The sequence below is a fragment of the Stegodyphus dumicola genome, chromosome 1 (assembly GCF_044657685.1).
Source record: "Stegodyphus dumicola isolate Sdum_Otavi_A_Nest chromosome 1, ASM4465768v1".
Lineage (NCBI taxonomy): Eukaryota > Metazoa > Arthropoda > Arachnida > Araneae > Eresidae > Stegodyphus > Stegodyphus dumicola.
The window spans coordinates 283,664,507-283,685,613 of NC_140768.1; the positions used below are offsets into that span (position 1 = coordinate 283,664,507).

Consider the following 21,107-nt stretch of genomic DNA (forward strand, 5'->3'; position numbering starts at 1 on the left):
ACAGTATTCGATTTGAAAGTATTATGACCCTTGAAAAACAAGTTAAATGTTCCAATAAACGTAAAATATGTTCATCTAAATGATTCTTTTGGTCGTACATAAGTAGAAATTAAAGCAAATAAATGTTGTTTTAAAAAGAAAAATGATACATCAATTCTAATTCCTAAGAATTTAGACAGAAATGAAAAAAATAAAAAAGAGTTAAATTAAAAAATATAATATGAGACCAATAAAAAACATTCTTGAAAAATACACGTTTGCTACTGGTAATATATGTAACATCTGTCAGTTTAGAACAAAGTAAAGTACTTTTAAGGCCAAAATGCATTATTTATCAGTTAGTGAAATGTGAATTTTATATTTTCCAAATTTCTAAAGTAGATGAAAATTTTAATTTTCGCAATCTTGTCATCAAAAATAACTATTTTCATTGCATGCCCTGGATCAAGCTATTGCATCAGATTTTAAACCACATATTTGCACAATATTTTCTGAATATTTCAGTAGAATGGAAATTAATTGCAGCAGAAAATTATCTTGACGTCATAAGCGGAACAGAAAATGTCAGTGCGTTTATGCCGTGGAATATATTTTGGCAGTATACAATCTGTTTGTTTTCTCATTTTGCCTCGTTTTTCAACTGAAACTATTGATTTCTGAATCACAGAATTTGCATTGTTTACGGAACATCTGGAAATATTTATGATTTCGTGAGAAGTTCGCGTGCTCTGACAGCTACTACGGATGACTCGTTTCTAAATGACCTTGATGAGAAAATTACTCGAAATACAGACAGAAAATGGAAAAAAAAAAAAAAAATACAGAAGCCGAAGGAAGTTTCTAGCTCGGTACAATACCTCTATACAAAATTATAAATAAATAACAGCCAATAATAGGGTAAAGTAGAAAATGAAACTACTTTTACTTCGTCTTATTCATATCTGTATTCTTTAAGATGGTATACAAGTTTCATAAATGTGTAAAGAAAATTTTTATGAATACTTATTAACATTTTTTAATTAAAAAAATATATGGCGGATACTAGACATTTTAGGCTTTGGCTACTACTGTAAGGATCTTAAGTTTTACTAACGTTTATTTTATTTTAAATCTTTACTATCACTTCTTATTTTCTACTTCCGGCCAGAATTATAAGCGTTAAGGATTTTATGCAAAGTTTGTCTGGCGAACGCCAAGTATTTAAGTGTGGCCTTTTTGCCAAGCGAAAGAGAGGAAGCAGTGAGTTCGAAGCAGGCCGCTTACCTTAGAAGTTACGCAATTGCTATTTGCCTTCCAGGCCAGAGGTTTTAATCCTCTTAATAAATTAAACGTATTGTAGTGTTCACAGTCTCTGTGCTACATACGCTTCCTGTTATTATAAGGCCATCTTCCACGTGTGTTATTCTAAAGTTAAATTAGAGTTTAGTTTTATTTTTTTATACCTTTTACGTTAGACCCCGAGTGGAGGGTCATTGTATTCCGAAGTACGGAAGTCATTGTATATAAAGAAAAATAAAGGGTTTTGTATACCCTTCGTCTGTATCCTGTCTACTTACTACAATTAGTGAACATAGCTTTAGTAAGCTCTCTGTTCCTAGTCAGGTCATTGTATGTTTCCGAAGAAGGTTAGAAGAAACATTGAACCTGATACTACTAAGGATAAAAATGGTGGTCATTTCATTATGGAGGCACCTAAGGCTTCGTTCAGACGGAAGTATAAATGCCATAACTGGTTTAAGCCGAGCTTCGTTGCTAGGTAAACAGACCTTGCTACATCACAAAAAGGGTTTAAGGTTCGCATAAAGTTCCAAGTTTCCAACTTTATGCCGACTTGATATCAGAATCGACCAATCAGAGCGAACGCGCGAAACCTGAAAGGCAAAACAGAGCGGAAAAGCTGTTGACATAAAACCCAAGCATACGCAAATTTAAGCTTTCTAATTGTCCACCGCTTATGCCCTGTATTGCAAGTGTAAACGGAACCCCCGCATTTTATACCTTATGACTAAACATCTATGACGTTTATACCACCATCTGAACGCAGCTTAAGGTTCTGTTCAGACTGTGGTATAAATGTCATAACTGGTTTAAGCAGAGCTTTGTTGCTGTGACTTTACTACGTTACAAAAACTGGTTTAAGGGTTTTGGCATAAAATTGGAAGTTACCAACTTTGTGCCGACTTGATATAAAAGTCGACCAATCAGTGGGAATTCGCGAAACCTATTGAGCGGGGAAACAGAGCTGGAAAGCTGTATACACAATCTACGCATTCGCAAATTTAGTTTTTCTAATTGGCTTCGGCTAAGACGCTGTTTTGTAGGTGTGAACGAAACTCCCGCATTTTATGCCTTATGACTATGCCTCTATTATACCCCCACCTGGACGAAGCCTAAGAGGCTGCCATCGTTACCTCCTATGAAAACGACAGACAATTTACATCCATGCCTTCTCCTAGATCTGAACCCGCGCCCTTCAGTATGGTAGACAGAGTCACTAATCACTTTCCGTCTGGGTGGCAATTTTTAAATCATAAAAAAAATTCTAAATCAAATAAACTTATGTAAATCTTATCTTATATCGATTTCAAACGTAAACAGTAAAATTCTATCTCTTGAAATGAACCTAATCGTGTAATTGCAAGAAAAACACGGCAGTGTAGAGTTTATAATCATTTAGAGCAAGGGTTCTCAACCGGTGATACTCAAGAGAAAAATAGGTGGTACGCAAAGAAGAAAAGTATTTTTAACTATTAAATTGTAGAGACATTAGGTATTTTTTGGGGGGGAAGCCGGGGAGGTAAAAAATGAGCAATTGCCTTTGCCGGGAATCGAGCCGCCGACCTCTGAAATACCGGCCCAGCCTGCATAACCACTACACCATGAAGGCACGTCAAGTAGGGAGAAATACCTTATATACTTCCCCTTTTAAAGGGCGACTGGAGTTTTTTAAGGTCCCAATTGCCAAATCCTCGGTGGGGAGAAATCGTCATCCACCACCCTTTTAGTTCGAGTGTCACTGCGGAGACATTAGGTATTTTTGAAAGCAGGCAAGATGAAAAATTAGCAACGCCTTCGCCGGGAATCGAATCACGGACCTCTGGAATACCGGCCCAGCGTGCAGAACCACCATAGTGTTTTCATCTCCTGTAATACTTTTTTTGTCCATTTCTTCATATAAGTAAGAGCAGTCTGTGAAAATGAAACTGCAGTTTTTCGAAATTCAATAACTTCGTACTGTGACACGTTTCCATCCTCTTCAAGATTTTTTAGAGTTTTTTTTTAACATTTTTGGAAATAAAGTTAGCTTCTGTCTTGGCTAATACTGAAGCTTTCAAAGCATCTGCTGAAGCAGTCGCATCAAAAGCAGATGCAGTTTGATTTTATGATAGTATTGAAGCAGAGTGTTAATATAATGTAGCCAAGCTAATGCCACTGTATATTTGAAGAATTTTGAAACAAGTCTAGAACACATTTCTTGAGCTTGAAAATAAGCCTTCAGCGGTAAAAACATTTGGAGTACCCTTTCAGTTACGGGAAGTAATGCTAACTATCTTTTTTGCGAATGCCCTAGTATCATTGAAAAATCGGTTTCTATAAAGTTGCATAACTTTTCCAATGTTTCTCCTCTAACCCTGCAAGATTTAATGTATATTGTAGGATTAATCATTTCTATATCAACTGGTAAAACATCAGCTGATGTTCTTATGGTGTTATGGATAATATGCTTTGCACATGCGACTCCAGTTAAAGCGTGGTTAAGGACTCGTTTCACTTTAACAAAGTATTATTTTCTTCACGTCTGCCAGCTTCTCCAAAGTTAGAATTCGTATTATTGGCACAAAGATTAGTAACTTTTTCTTTTAAATTATTTTCTTCTAAACAAGTAGTTAAATAGTTGTTAACAGTATCGGATATTTCATCAGGTAAAGAAATAAATTCTAATACTTTTACTCTAACTCCATTATCAAATAAAATCTAACAGGTGCTGAAAAAAGTTTTATTTTCTTGTGATTGGACGCTCAGTTAAGGCTGAAACAATAAACATTTTTCCAAATCATTGTGCAGGATTCTTAAAACGTAAGGCATAAAAACATTTAGCATTATTGCTTGGCCTTGTTTCGCGCTTATGTAAATTTAGGCTCAATAACCACTTGAAGTAGCTTGGACGTACAGTGCTAATTCTATGGTTGTGGCAAATAGTATGGTATGCAAAAGTACTTTCTATTGCAGCTAATTCTTCTTCCTTATCCCACATTTTCTCCTGTTTGAGGAAATTTGTTAATGATGAGGTGGATGCAGTAACAGAGTTTGACATTTTTATGCTTTTAATATCTGTACGTCCACCATGGCTTACTGAAAACTTTGAAGAACATGTTTACAGAAACGTATTACACCATGCATCGATAACGTTTTTTCAACAAACGGGTATTCCTCCTGTGAGCATTCGTTTAATGTACGCTTTTTTTAACCCATTGCTAAAATATCAACGGTAAAAATATACAGGACAAGCATAAATGATTGATTCGTTCTGAAAAGGTTATATTTTCAAAAGTATTTCACGTACACACATTGAAGATATATGAAAAGAACCGCAAACTCACCATGTTTATACACTCTTCTACAAATATTCAGTATGTGTCCCTTTGGTGGCACAGCACACGCCCATACGATAATCGAGCTCTTTTCATATATTTTGTAGCATTGTGGTTCAGATGTTCGTCTTGTCAATCGGCCAGATGTTCGGGATACCGCAAAAAACTGTGTGGAAGATTTTGAGTCAACGGTTGCATTTCAAACCGTACCATGTGTAGCTTCTGCAACAATTAAAGCCGAAGAATTACGCCCGACAACTGGATTTTTGCGTAAACATGCAGGAAGCATTGGAAGACGAAGATTTCGCCGTCAAGCTGATATTCAGATATGAAGCAACGTTACACTTATACACAAAATGAATAAATCATTTATGCTAGCCCTCTATCATAAATTAAATTAAACTGCTGTAAAACATGCCCTTAACACATATGTAATGCACTGTTGATAAATAAAAAATATATATCGTTAGCAAACGGGAAACGTCCATTATACGTCATCATTTCGGCAGATTTTAAAAAATTGTTAACCGTTATGCTAATTCTAAATGACGGTGGAAGAAAAATTTTACGATCTAAACATGACAAAAGAAAGATGATTTTAGATGGTTATATTTGCAATGAAATTTCAGCAAATGACAGCAAAAATTGATTTTAAAGCCGTGTAATAATACATGCTAATGTTTGTAACGCACCCTTGAACACGCATGTAATGCACCGTTCATAATTAAAAAGTATATGTATATATTATAAATTCAAATCCCAATCGAATTTACATATCAATTAAAAATTGCAGTGCTGTCTGTAAGTGAAAGAGAAAAAATTCCGAGTGTGTTGGGGGGCTGGGGAAAGAAATATAGGAATGAGAAACTACAATTTTTCTGAGGTAATCGCTAGATGGGGTATCCCCTGTTTATGCGGCCGATAGGGCGCGCATCTGTTAACTTATGCTTGTATTCACATTTTGAAATCTACACACACTATTAAAAAAATACATGAATTTAAAATAGTACATTCTCACACTACTGTTTTTCTGAAAAATTCTTGACAAATCCTACAAATTCGGGACTGTCGTGGGAAATTCAGGACGTATAGTCACCCTAACCCATGCCCTGTCATGATCCCCATATAGGGATCGCCTACATTTGTATACATTGTGATGTCATTCTGCACCTGGATGGTCCCTTACGGGTGGTCATACTTTCCTGAAAACTGCAACTAAGGGTAGAAATCTTAAACAAAGACGTGGACTCAGTTAGTTGAGCTCACGAGTTTATTTTTGTTGCTCTCTCGTTACTTTTCACGAGAAAAATAATACGGTTATTTTCAAAGCACAAAAAAGTTACTTAGGAACAATTATTTCTGTTGTACTGAATTTCCCTTGATCATTGGTAAGTAATTAATGTATTTATATATTATTTATCCTCCTACTGTAATTTGGATGGGTACAATGAACCTAGATATATCGATCCCCATTTTGGGATCATGGCTGATACTGACTAAAATTGTAAAAAAAAAAACTATTTTTCTTTTTCTTTCTTTTTTTCCAGGAAATGTCGCGTAAAAGATATCTTTCTTTAAAAGAAATAGAAGAAATTGTAAATTCTGATGATTTTTTTGCATCTGACGATAACGACGATTAATAGCCCCATAGATATTGTTGAAATTCCACCAGAGCGGGTTGATGAGATTTCAGATAATGAGGACATGGATGACAACGTAATTGATGATGAAGAACCACTTGATGTTCCCGGGTGTGTTGAAATTCACCGCGTGGCAGGATTTGAGGAAAATGTTTTAGTGAATGCAACTGAATCTTCAGCAAATGAAGTAACAAAAGGTACCACCGGCTTACCACCTGCTAAAAAGAGAAAAGAAGTACTGACTTCCAATTGGAAAAAGAAGAAACCTAATTACTCTAAACTATATGAAAATTCTGACGTTATAGAGACAAGGCGAAATGATGTCATTAGAAAACTCAGGGGAAAATCCTCGGTAGAGTTTTTTGAAATACTTTTTGATAATGAAACTGTAACCTATATTGCCCAGCAGTCTGTAATATACGCCAGACAGAAAAACTTCCGCAAGAACATACTTCCGCATATTTGTGTGAAGATGAAGACATGAAATTGTAAGAGTGAGAATTTAGTGTGGCCAGAAGATTTTTTTTAAATTAAATTTTGAAATACTGTGTTTGTTTTTAAAAGTTGTACTGTTTAATATTATATATATAGAGAGAGAAAGAGAGAGGGTTAAGCTGTTGTTTGTGGGAGAATGTTGGATTTCAGACGTGAAGTTTATAATTTATGAATGTTTTCATTTAATTTGAGTTAATTTTTTTTAAGTTTTGTTTCGTGTATGTGGCAGTCGAAAGATGGGGAATATTTAAAGTTTTGAAAGAAAATTGTGTGTTGAATTCCACGTCGATAGTAACGCATAATTTGCTATTCTGTTTACGTTTAAAACTCACTTCGCAGTGCTCTGATCTGATAAGTGTATATATTTATTTACTCATTAATTATTTACAAGAATTGTTCATTCTACTATTTTATGATCAGTTACATATATCGGACTATGTTTTTACTTGCAAAGCTGTTGGACTTTGTTTTATTCATCTAGTATTTTATCATTTCATTTTATTATTCTGTTTACATAAAATAACGGCGTTTCACTATTGCAAAACTTAAAAGTTACTATTCTGTTTATGTTTAAAAATCACATCTTAGTACTTTCAATGCCGCCTAAAAAAATCGTAAATTTTGAAAGGCAAAACAGTTTGGCGCCAACTTACCCCACTTTTGAAATATTAACCGTTATTACTATACTGTATCTACATTGCTACTATACCACTGCTGTTATACAATTTCAGCTTGAACACAAAATTTTAGTTTGTTTAAAATAATGTTAAAAACATTTTCTTTTGTAATTTCATCTTAAAAATCACCAGAATTCAAAGTGTCATATTTCATATAAAAAAGAGAATGATCATGTCTTTTTAATAATAATACATGATTCCTCATCTTGAAATAAATTATATGTTTTTCGAGGAACATTATTACCAAGCATGTACATTTTAATTTTTCTTATAGAAAGGGGAAAAGTATATTCAACTATTGTTTGGTGCATCACTTGATTTTGAACTTCAAATAAAGCACTAAAAATGGAAAGGGAAAACAATAATTTACATGGCATGGGAGTCACAGGAATGAAGAGTATGTCCTATCCGAAACACTATCTGGTCATTAGATATCATTATCAATTCTATCCTTTCAAGCGACCCACGTTTAAAGAGAAATCTAGACTAGAATTTGTGTCCAGCCTGAGATATCACACGTCTTTCTTTCCGTATTCCAAAATACTATTTCGAAGTGCTATAGAAAGACAGAAATGGCTCTAGGAGTAACTGTTTTAGCTTCGAAAAGAAATATTGATAAACAAGTCAGGGAAGAAAATAACGTCTAACTAAAGCTATGAGTCTTATAAATGAAATATTTTACTGCTAACGTATCTAGCTATGCAGGCTACAAATTAATTAATTAAGATAAAACCCGTGAGGACTATTTGGAAGATGTTGAAATGTTCTTTCAGAAATATTGAGTTCAGTGTTTAATGGAGATCTTTTGCCTGATTATAAAACTGTTGAGAATATGGACAAATGAAAACGGGCCGTCGCATGCTTAGATGAGCAGGCCATTGAATATTAATCATAGTATTATTAACAGACCTTGTAATCAGAGTCGTAGCTAGGGTTTTCAGCGCCTAGGGACAACTGAAGATTTCGCGCCCCCTACTGCTTGCCAAGGATGGAAAACATTTAATTCTAAAATGTCGTATCATCAGTTTGGGGCCCTTGGATTCTACGCCCGGGGACAGATGCCCCCCTCTAGCTACGCCCCTGCTTGTAATCAGTTCTTAGTTGTTCAGTTAGTTGTTCAGTTCGAAATAAATTTTTTGTGGATTTCACATACCATGGAATATTCAGAATGGTTGAGAGAACTTTATTTTGGATTCTATATAATTTAACAGGAAAAACGTTTATGGCTGTTGCCATAAAAGCTTACCCTATGAAATTAGATAGGATTGATCACCCGGACACATAGTTTTATTAGTAAATTTGAATCTGCTTTTATAACGTCAGACAGGAGTTGTATTTATGCCGATGATCGGATACCGAAGGATCGGCATTTCAAGATTTCTCTTCAAGATTTCAGCTTTTCATATCAAAGCTGTGACATTCTACACGGTTGCTACTGATCTTTCCTTTTTTCGTTGCGTAGATTTCAAGCTTTATCTTCAAGTGTTTGGTGTAGTAGTGCTTTATTTCATACCAAATCAGTGACGTTCTACATGTTTGTCATTAATCCTACCTTTTTACTTTGCATCGTTTTCAACATCAGCAGCTAATTTTCCAAAATTTATTCTAGAAACATTGCAGTTGGTCAAAAATGACAGAGCACAATAATTTTACTATACATAGACATATTTTCCCAACTTTATTTTCTGCGCAAAAATATGTTGTGTCCCTGAAATCTTTACTATACACTCTGCTGATTTGATACTATATCTCTATTTAAATTAGATAACTTTTTTTTTTCAGTTCTTTGACACTGCACATAACTTACACATAAAATCTGAAGTATCTCAAAAATTAAAATATTTTCAGTTGATTAGCAGTGGTGACTTTGTGAAGCGAAAGTTGACACTTTGAGATAAATCGTATGCTTGCAATTTTTCACATTTTTTGAGTGGTTTTATTTAAATTTTAAATTAATTACGTCGCCGTTCACAAAGGGACGTATGTGCCTCATTAATTTGGCTTTATTTATAACGATGCCTCCGTTGATTATATATCTAAAAGCAATGAATGAACTGAAATGGTAACGTAAAAATTTTTCCGATGCTACGTAGCAAAGCGTAGCGTTCTATTTCTTAATTACTATTGCCTCAAAGAACTTTTTATGAAAAGATTAAAACTCTTATTTTCGGGGCTAATATTCAAAATAGTGAATAAAATTCCGATTCTAAGAGCTTCTTATCTTTTATATAGGTTATGCTATCTTTTTTCAGAAGAGGCAGATTCTGAGTTTATTAGCGACTGTAGCGAAATATTCTTCTTCTAATAGCAAAGTTACTAAACAAAAAATAGCGCTGAGATGAGCGGCACAATAGGCTTAGTGTTATTGAAAACGATCTGCGAACTATTTATGCAAATGCTGACAATCTGTTCTCTTATAGTATAAAAGTGGATTTTTCGGAAATGGTGTATAATAATAATAATAATAATAAATGCTAATTGTTTTGTACATCGTGCTTCAGTGTGCTACAAAAGATTAAAAAAAATATAGAACTAAGGTTTTTGAATCTAAAAAGTAAGTTAGAAAAGTCTCTGGATCTAATGTTCTTGTTCTCCAAAGAGATCGATGGATTAAATTGCTACGGATTGGAAAATTTGGTATCATCAAGGATGTGTGTGTATTCCAAGCATTTCATTTCTGATGATTAAAACTGGCTACGTCCGAATAACTCATATTTTGCTAATTATTTTAATATCCCAATTTTCTATTTAGTAATTTATAAACGCTCTCATTAAGAAGGTTATAACTTCCGTCTTTGGAAAGTATGTGAGATATTAATATCAGTTTTATATCATATTGCGTTATTGACTCAAAGAATCATACTGCGTTACATTAGTAAATTTATGCAAGTTTCAAAAAAGCTACATGAAGAGCGTTTTGTAAGTATTCTGTTGACATTAGCAGGTAGAATACTTAGTTAGGGTCAGTGAAAATTACAGATGTGTTCCAAATTAAAATAATATATAAGCATTATAATATGCATCATTAAAACATTTCAAAGAGATCTTTAGTATTGTGAAATAATGCTCTATCGTATGAAATATTATATTCGAGATTTGTGTAGAAAATCAATGCCTGAAATATATAAGAAGTATAGTATTTTAAAAATTTAAACAGTATTTTTTCAAGTTCTTTTAAATCTGTAGCCTTTTTCTCATTATCATTCTTAGGCAAGAGTATAGTAATTAGCACTGTACTAACAACTCTCAGCGGAGTTCTTTTTGGCATCCCAGAATTTGAAGCGCTACCTATCGCCTTTTGCAGTTGCTGCTAATAGTGAGGTAACACCCCCCCCGGATAAAGTTTGGAACAGTTATTTCCCACAAACAAAATTTAATGTGGCAACATTTATTATAAGTGTTGTGTTTTGCCGCGTGTACTAGTCGTGTCATAAGTATTAGAGCATTTAAATATGTTTTTCGTGTAAAGTGTCATATTTTATGTAGTGTAACTTTCGCTGATTTATTTTTAAATTTTGATATCATACTAACATAATTATGACTACAGGTATGTGTGATTTTTAAATAACATTATAAATTCCTTTGAATGTTGACAGTTCTTTTTTGCTTGCATTAAAAATTTCAATTCCCTACATATATTTCTGATCGCCTAGAATACAGCATCATGTTTTGCCAAATGCATGAACTTTTTTTAACTTAAAAAATGTTTCTGTTTCTTTAGGCAACGTTATCCAAGATGTTGATACCGGCCACTCCGATATGATCGTAAGTAACCATCGCTAAGTTAAACGTATAATATTTGTAATTAAAATATCGGAAGACTATTAATTCTTGGAAACATGTTTTGATGAATTATTATTTATTATTGCATTTTAAGGAAAAGTTAGAAATGAAACTTTCTTAACAAGCTTTTTTAATTTGTCACTCATCCCATGAAGAAATTTGCCGATTTTCATAAGTAATATGCACTTTAATTAAATAATAAATAAGATGGTATCTGTTTTCTTTCATTTGCTTAAATAAAAATTTATAACTACAATATTTGCTGGATTTTGCTTATTAATGTGTAAAGTTTCAAGATAACCTTAAACTGAAATCGTTTTTAATGGTATTGTCAGATTTACTAGATTATGAACATAAGGCTATGGGTGAACTAATTTATTTCTAACAGGGATTTGTTTTTTCTCTTGACATTTCTTAAATTTTTATTGATAATAAAGGAGGATACTTTTCTGGTATTCATATGCCATGCATTTTGTAAGTGCATAACTGAAAAGTATTTAAAGGAGTTTTATCACATTTGTAAAATCTCCAAATTACCGAATGTGAGAGTAATTAGGATAAAAGTGTTTAAGCTATCTTTGAAATCAGTTATGTGTATCGAGTCTGAGAAGGATTTCGAAATTTCCAAATTTTAGGAATTTAAGTGAAGTAAGCAGATGCTTTAAGTATTATAATATTAAAAGTGTGAAATAGTTGTTTTTGAAGAAACAACTTATTTTAGAACCAAAATTTATACACATTCAAGAAAAGTCAATGTTAACTTTTGTTTTGTTAAACATTTCTTTCAACATAAGTAATTTAAGGTGTTTTATTACATATGCTAATACTTTCTGTTTAATTTTATAGTTATCATTTCTTGTTATAAAGGTCAGTACTATTTTGTTACTGGTACCAGATTCAGAAATGTATGTTAGTATGCATTTCTGACTTTAAAGCTTTCCTAAAAATTTTGACATTTTTTAGTTGATTGACAGTTGGAGCATTGTCATTATAGTGGAAGATTTCAGTTAGAATTTCTTCACAAGCCAGTAGGTTTTTTTTTTTTTTTTTTAATGCATTGCATATGAAAAATGTACTTTTACATTTTTTACAGTCTATCACTTGAGCACAGATCACATAAAAGTACATATTTAGTAAATTTGTGCTGGACACTGGGTATCCCATAAATGCGATGGGCAATGTAAATACGTACAGTATTTGTGTGTATTAGTTTATTATGGTTTTAATGAATGACCAAACTCTTGCAAAATACATGAAAAAATGCCCACTACATGTGTAAGTATGCAGCAAAATGTAAGTGTGTTAAGAAAAGAAAGAAAAAAAGGATTATTTGTTCCACCAGTTCAGCTAATAGTCATTTTAAAATACTTTAGCACATAATTTTTGGTTGTATTTTAAAGATTAAGCATTTTCATCAACTGAAAGAGTAATAAAATGAAGAAATAAATTCGTCTGAGAGTAAAAATGGAAAAAAAGGGTTACTATCCTTTAATTAATCGCCCAAGTTTTTCTAAAGTTATCATAAACTGAAAGTTCACTGAAATTGCTTCCTTTTCATGTTGTATATAAATATCTTTTATGTATTATTGTTTTTAAATGAAATTTTTCTTCAGCATGATGCTCAGATGGACTACTATGGAATACGTCTTGCAACTTGTTCTTCTGATAAAACGGTGAAAATATTTGATGTGAGAAGTGGCTCTCAGAAGATTGTTGCTACTTTAAAAGAGTAAGTATTTTTTAATGTAAATCTCTCTTTATTTGATTTCAGTTTATTAGTATCAGAGATTTTAATATGGTGAATTAAAGAAAATATTTTAATTTGTAGTTCTTACATATTTGACATTTTTTTAAGATCTGTTTATAAGTGACAGAGTGACATGGTGATGCAATAAATTTTCTTGCGAGCTTGTTGTCCGATAGCAGTTTATTTACATCGGAAAGTTTTGTTTTAAAGTTGCTCTTAGCCACTAAACCAATCGGAGGTCAAAGCATATCATGTGATTTATATCCAATAGGAGACCTCCATTAGTCATAGCAAACATAATAGTTACAAAATTTTCAAAGCTTTCATTTATTTAGAGCTTTACTCTTAAAATAAATAATAATAATCTGAAAGGTTTCAGATTTTAAATTACGTCCAAAGGGGCTTTTTTAACGTCTTATGTGTTACTTTTATTTGAACTACTCTTATATACGCCCTCACTTGGCGACAAATTTCTTGCCAAATATTTTTGGTGAGAAACTCCACAGTGCCATTTACTGTCACTTGGCGACAAATTTCTTGCCAAATATTTTTGGCGAGAAACTCCACAGTGCCATATTACTGTCTAAATGTTTTGTGTACTTTCAAACTTTAAGCCTAAAATGTCTCCAAACATGCAGTTTTCACACATGCAAAAACCACGTTTTGAACATACAATTTAAGCTAAAAATCCGAAACAAAAACAAAAAATTTAGATAGCAAAAACGTAAAGTTTCTAACCAAAAATATTAAATCTTCAGAATCAGTGCTAGCATTTGTAACAGTTTTCCTTTTAATAATATTACAATTATTCTTATTACTAGCTTCCTATTATTCTTGTAATTCCTATTATACCTATTTATTCCTATTACTAGGTAAAATAAACTTAACTTTGAGCTCATTGGCTAACTTCTGCTCATTAGTGAGATGTTGGGCCAGTTGATTGATAAATGAAATGTCGGTTGTGACTTACGATTGACATCCAAGCAGATCAAGAGATCCTTTGAGGTGATTAGCTTGTATATCTAGCTCCTCTATTTTCTCCCATAAATAGAGTTGTTCATCTAAGTCTTTATTTTAAGACCCAGATATACTAAAGTCTCAGATAAATAAAGAACTAAAGACTCGGATGGAGTGGCAGATGGTATGATTCTTTGCCTTCCGTCAACCTTACAAAGGGTGAGACAGACTGTATACGATCATGGACTTATGCTTTCATAATTGCAGGATTTGCCCTTAGTTGTAAAAACATCGGAACTGTCAAATATAACACCGAGTGCCTTCACATTCAAGACCATGGTGCCAAATGTTTAAAGCTGCATGCAGGTTTGAGGATTTTTTTTTTTTTATTATGCAGAGCAGTCAAGCTTTCTTGATATAACCACTAGAAAAAAAAAGTTAAAAAATCACTAATTGTAAAAAAGCTGCCATGCAATAATTGCAAGCAGAGAATAAATTGAGCTGTTTTTGTTAGTCAGACCTCTCAGATTATAAGAAGGCAGAAATTCAGAAGCGATTAGTCGATTTGCCAAGCACAAATTGCTCACTATGTAAAAACTACCAGGCAAATAATACATGGAAATAACAAAAACATTTGGGATAAAAGTAAAAGAATGCAAAATTACACTTGCATACTATTTCTCATTTACGTTTATTTCTTGTATGTAGTTCTTACTGCTAATATGGCTTCAAAAGGGTTTTCATTTCTTTTCTACTCTGTACCACCTAAATTTTATTAGGTATTACTGAAGGTCACATTGAGCCATATGTAATAGTCTGTCAAAAAAAAAAAAAAAAAAAAAGAGAACCGGCAGTTTCCTTTGTAACAGAATATACAGAAATGATTGAGACTATGTATATTAACAATGAAATCATTTGAAGATGGACTGTTACTAGAAAAAAAAGAAGGCATTCGTGATAGATGTGGTTTTTGGTTACCTGCAACAACTTCTAAAAACATCATTTTATTTACTTTTGTGCAGAAGAATCCTGTTCATTAAATGCCGAAAGAATCAGTCGGAATGTGCAGAACAGTTGCTGATTGGAATAATTGTGTTGTCTGCATGAATTAAGTAGATTTAGTTTTCAATCAAGAATCAAATTTGGTGATAAATCACAACAGCAGAGATTTTTTTTCATGGTTCATTTTATAACACAAAAGTATCTTACTCTTTAATTATGCATTTAATCAGTTTATAATTTGTCTTAGGCATGATGCACCAGTGTGGCAAGTAGCTTGGGCTCATCCAATGTTTGGAGTTATTTTGGCTTCTTGTTCATATGATCGTAAAGTCATCATCTGGAAGGAAACTGATGGAAAGTGGGAAAATATTTATGAATATACAAAGCATGATTCCTCTGGTAAGTATTATATTGTTGTCTTCATTTTCTAAAATTATTTTTTTTCTTTCTTATCATGCATTTTATTTCTTACCATCACTTCTGAGAAATGTTTGTGCTTATGGTTATTCTTCTTATTCAATTTGAATTAACAAAATGTTGAATTCGTATGAATACTACTAAGTTGAAATAAAACTATTAATTTTTTAAAAAAGAAAATATGGTCAAAAGTCATTAATTCGGACACCCATAATCCGGAATGATCTATAATCCGGACCTCAAAGCTACAAACTTTCTGCGCATGCGTCGCGTTCACGCTTTCGCACAGGCGTTTACGAGAGCGCGTAAGACCCTTACGGCTGCGAATATGTTTGTGCGCATACGCGTTTAATGTGTAACGGAGTTATACGCTAAGCTAAAGTTATCTAATTCAGTTAATGTTGCAGATTGTGTTGTTCCTTAATCTTCGAATTGGATCCGGCTTATTATTTTTTGCAGACTGTTAGAGCAATTTTATAAAAGTAAGCTTGAACTTTCGATTATGTCAAATAGAATTTCTGATATATATTTACTACAAAGCGAAAGTATGTTTTGAAATCTGAAATCTGTTTATCAATTTCACGCTGCTCTGCGGCAGAGGGGCAGAAATGTCATTATTAGATTATGATAGATTAGAAAGATTATGTCAAATAAAATTTCTGATATATATTTACTAATATGTAATTTGTATCTACAAAGCGAAAGTATGTTTTGAAATCCGAAATCTGTTTATCAATTTCACGCAGGGGATTGGAAGTTGATCTGTCAGCACTATCCTTATCTTCAGGGCAGATGTTTTTATTTTATTTGTTTTATAATTCTGTACTGATGTACTCCGTCTTTGATATGATTTAAATCAAGTTCCTCCTCATTATAATTCGCTTCCGATAGTGAAGAAAGTGACCCAGGGGTTATTGAAAACGAAAACATTTCGATTGACAAATTAGTCGGTATTCTCAACACAGCAATTATAGGACTTGAACAGCGGAACTTTGTAACTAAACAAGAAATTATGTCTGTTTAATAGAATTAAAGAGAAAGTATTATCACATGAAACGAAGCAACTTACATTGAAGGAAATGTTTAATAAAGTAAACAAATAAATATTAAGCTTTTTCTTTTTGTAAATTTTGATACCCTTTAGATCATAATTTTTCTTTATTTCATAAATTACGGTTTCATATTTTTAATTTTGTAATTTCTGCATGCCATCTTACCAGATTTAAACTGATGATCTATAATCCGGAATTGCCGAAGTCCCGACGAGTCCGGATTAACGACTTTTGACTGTATTTTCGGTTGATCTTTACAATATGGTAACTGGTAGTTTGGCGACATTTTGGAGGCGATAAAGGTTACTACCTGGGACTTTGGTAATAATGTGAGCAGTACTCAGTTCCGATTACGCATTATTTTGTGTCGGGAAAATGAGAGATCATGGGATATGTCATGTGATATTAATGGACGAATTACGGTTCTTTAATCGGAAAAGGGGGGAATTTAGACAAGTATCTGTGGATGTATATTATTTTGTATTAAGCTTCATTGTGTGTTGTGTGAAGTAGGGTTGAATAATTTTGGGATTGTATGGCGCTGTCTAAAGTGAATTGTAGATGTGATAAAGAGAATTTTTTTTTTATGAAATTCTATCAAATTCGGAAAAAAAATCGTTCAGTAATTTTATTGAATCCATAATAAAAGTGTATCCACCATATAAGGAAGATTCGGAAGAAGATTAGGTTAGTTAGACTTTGTTAAGAATGTGAGTAGTATTCAGTTCTGATTACGCATTATTTTGTGTGAGGGAAATGAGAGATCATGGGATATGTTATGTGATATTAATGGACAAATTACTGTTCTTTAATCGGGAAAAAATCTGGCAATTTTGTATTTGGCTTTATTCTGTGTTGTGTGAAATAGTGTTTGTGAATTTTTGGATCCCATGGCCGTAACTAAAGTGAATTCGAAATGGGTATTTAGTGGTATTGAAAAGGATAGTAATAAATGTTTTTTAAGGTTGTGCGAGAGAGAAATAAAGATGTTTTATTATGTTATTTATTTTACCTGGTATCTTGCTTTGAAAGATAAGTATGATTTTAAAGATTCTGAAACAGAAGTAAGAAAAGTGTATCCGCCACGTAATCAAGATTCTGAAGAAGATTAGGTAAGTTAGTATTTTTAATTATTTGAGGATATTATTTTTATACATTGTTGTAAATGTAAGGTGGAAAGGAATTTGGTATTATTGGGAAAATTGTTATTAGCAATGATTTAGTTTAAAGTAATTAGGATTGTAAGGTAATTTTTATTAATTTAATGTATGTGCTCATTTATATTTTAAGTAGTGTTTTTGAATTTAATTATATTTTAATGAAATGATAGTTATTTTGTGAATTTTATGTTTGTAGGAATTTGGTATACGTTTAAGTTGAAATAAACGTGCATGGAAATAATTTAAATATTTGATATTAAGTATTTGTAATGCTTGAGGTATGAATTCGTTGGTGACGTGTATAATGTAATAGATGATTTAGAGGTAAAAGTTTTTGGATATTCTATTTATTTTATATGTGGAAATGTTCATATTTGTAAAGGGTAAATACTTTTTCGCGATCATGTAATTTCATATATGTTCTTTTTACCGGGTTTAAAGATTGAGAAAATTGTCATGTATTTTCGTGAAATTTTTTTAATTTATGAGAAAAAAGCAGTGTACATGGATATAGTGAAGAGTGTGCGCAATGCCATTTTTGTGCAATTCTGGAATGTTTTTTTAAGTAAAAATAAGTCGACGTGTATATGGTTTAGTGATATTTTAATGAAATGATAGTTATTTTGTGAATTTTATGCTTGTAGGAATTTGGTATACGTTTAAGTTGAAATAAACGTGCATGGAAATAATTTAAATATTTGATACTAAGTATTTGTAATGCTTGCGGTATGAATTCGTTGGTGATGTGTATAATGTAATAGATGATTTAGAGGTAAAAGTTTTTGGATATTTTATTTATTTTATATGTGGAAATGTTCATATTTGTAAAGGGTAAATACTTTTTCGCGATCAGGTAATTTCATATATGTTCTTTTTACCGGGTTTAAAGATTGAGAAAATTGTCATGTATTTTCGTGAAATTTTTATAATTTATGAGAAAAAAGCAGTGTACATGGATATAGTGAAGAGTGTGCGCAATGCCATTTTTGTGCAATTCTGGGATGTTTTTTTAAGTAAAAATAAGTCGGCGTGTACATGGTTTATGTGTATGTGTTATTTTGAAGAATGCGTAAGGAGAATGGTATTGTGCAGTTTTTCCTAATTTTGCAGTGAATATTTGTCATGATTAAGCAGTTTTGTTTGATAAAATTTCTAGCATAAGTGTAATTCAGCTAGTAGATTGTTGGAAGAAGTGTTCAGGAGATAAAAAGAAAAGAAACATGTCTTTACTTCATGAAGACAAAATGGCGGGGGGGGGAATAGAGGGTTGCTGTAGGAGAGTTGGTCGCCAAATTTTCGCTAAAAAATCGCCAAGTTACCATAATGTAAAGATCAACCGTATTTTCTTTAAAAATAAAAAAAACAAGTTAGAATTAAATGTACATCAAGAGAAACATAAATTTAGTCTCGTCTGTTAGGGGACGCTAGGGCTTATTGTAAAATTCTTATTTTAATATTTATAATTGCATTTTTATAAACTAATATTTGTATATCACTTTAATGTGCAAGTTAACAATAAATTTCACAATCGCCATGTTCAAAAATATAAAATATTATTTCTTATTTTAAATGCATTTAAACTCATATTTATTTTGCATGCTGATTTTAATATTGAAAATTAAGATAATTTACCATTACTTCACTCTTTCATTAAAAGGAAATATATTTCTTGAAGTTTACCTTCAAGGTATAATAATTAGATCATTCAGTCATCTGTAGAACATCTTCAGTACCAATCCGTATATCTGTCAATTATAACTACAAATATTAAAATTTGTTAAGATTTTGTTAAGTGCTTTAAATTTTGTATTAAATAAAAAAGTGAAGAATTTGACGAATTCGCTTTTATTATAGATGAAAGTATATAAAAAGTATAGAATCAGATTTCCCCAACAGATCTGTAAAAAGTAGCTTTATTAGAATTGGTAATTCTCTTGCTTTACTGTAATAAATAAAACTTAAGCAGTCTTTAAAACCATATAATGTTAGTGTATTTTGTGCTGTTGACTTTTGTGAAACTAAGTATTAAACCTATTGTGTGCATGGTTAATAAATAAGAGTGTCCACAATGAATTGCCTAATACAGAAGGTTGATGCAAAGAAGTTTGTGAAGATTTTAAATTATTTACTAATTGAGCGTGCCTACATCTTGCCTAGCTGTTTGTTTAAATCTTTATTTATTAACTTTATTAGCAAGTTTATTTGTGGAAAGCAAATAATACATAAAACTTGCTAATAAGTCATAGCTTTGGATCTGTCTTCAGTTTTTTTTTTTTTTTTTGGTTTGGTTGTTGTTACATTCATTTTTGTAAACATGGTATAGATCACATTTTATCATTTTTTCCTTTCCTGAAATAGCAGCAGTGGACTTTTGTGAAACTTTGAAAATCATTAATGGAGACACATTAGATATTAAAAACATCATTTTTCTATTGAACATAATTTAAATTTGCTTTCAAATATTCTGTTTTAAATCTATTGAGGGTATTTTCTGATTATATGCAATCCTTCCTAAAAAGTCTCCAACTGTTGGCAAATAATTTTTTTTGTAAAGCTCAGATGCGAAATACAGCAGTCATTTTGAAAAATAGTACACACTAAGAATTACATAAACAGGTACCAGTTAACAAAATTACAAATATGAGAAACGTTCAGAATAAAACTTACTTCCCCCTGTTCTCAGCATGTACATAGTGATCTGTTTTAACTTTAAAATATACCAGAGAACAATAGAAACTTGCAACGTGGCACTGTGTGCGTTGTTATTCTCCCAATGTACACATCGACCTGTTTATAGTTTAAAAATATCAGAGAATTGCACAAATTTTGATCCATAAAACTCGTGTATTTACAAATAGTTTCATGCAATGCAAATTTTTACATTTTCTAGTGTTGGGCAAAAAGAGTCGTATTTCTAAAGAAATATAATGCTTTCTTTTTCATCAGCTGGCAGACTGTGTAGTTCTATTATGATTCCTTGCAAGAAAAAGGGAGGGGGGATTGCACTTGATGCAACAAAACCAAATACTAATGACTGTCAAATTTGGAAGGTGGAAATTGGCACTTATCCGCTGCACGCATGTACATCTCTGTATCGCCACACAAATAAGTTTTAATGATATCATGGGTTGCTTATTTTGCTGACATAGTGTATTTCCTAGTATATATGCTTCAGGGGTGTGCAGATAATCTGAATGTACCCTGTTCAGGTTAGTAAGGGAATTTACTGGAGCTCTACAGCATTCAGGGAAGTCCTTTTATCATGACCAATATACTGAAGTTGCATATATATATATATATATATATATATTCGAGATGTCATTGATATTTCAAGGGTGACAATGCTGGCTTCCAAGCCATTGCAGAAAACTTTTAAGTGGAAGGTTAAAAATTTTTTGGACTCTTTTTGTATAAATATAAATACTTGAAGGTATTGCACTTTGTTTTTGTTACTGATGAATTCTATAATGACCACATAATAAAGTAGAATAAGTGACAGAAAAAATAATAATGGATATTAGTCTGGCAACAAAATGAAAAACTTAAAATTTTAAATTTAGAAAGCTGAATTTATGTAAAAGAAAA

At 32.0% G+C, this 21,107-nt stretch overlaps 1 protein-coding gene across 1 annotated transcript in view; it reads left to right on the forward strand.

Moving 5' to 3' along the window:
* Window positions 1–10,793: 10,793 nt before the first annotated feature.
* Sec13 (nuclear pore and COPII coat complex component secretory 13) overlaps window positions 10,794–21,107 on the forward strand; it is a 32,390-nt gene continuing 22,076 nt past the window's right edge. Inside the window, exons 1-4 of the mRNA XM_085808013.1 lie at window positions 10,794–10,951; window positions 11,126–11,169; window positions 12,801–12,916; window positions 15,141–15,292. Of these exons, the coding sequence (XP_085664139.1) occupies window positions 10,942–10,951; window positions 11,126–11,169; window positions 12,801–12,916; window positions 15,141–15,292 (322 nt within the window). The 5' untranslated portion in view covers window positions 10,794–10,941. The remainder of the gene's footprint in view (window positions 10,952–11,125; window positions 11,170–12,800; window positions 12,917–15,140; window positions 15,293–21,107) is intronic.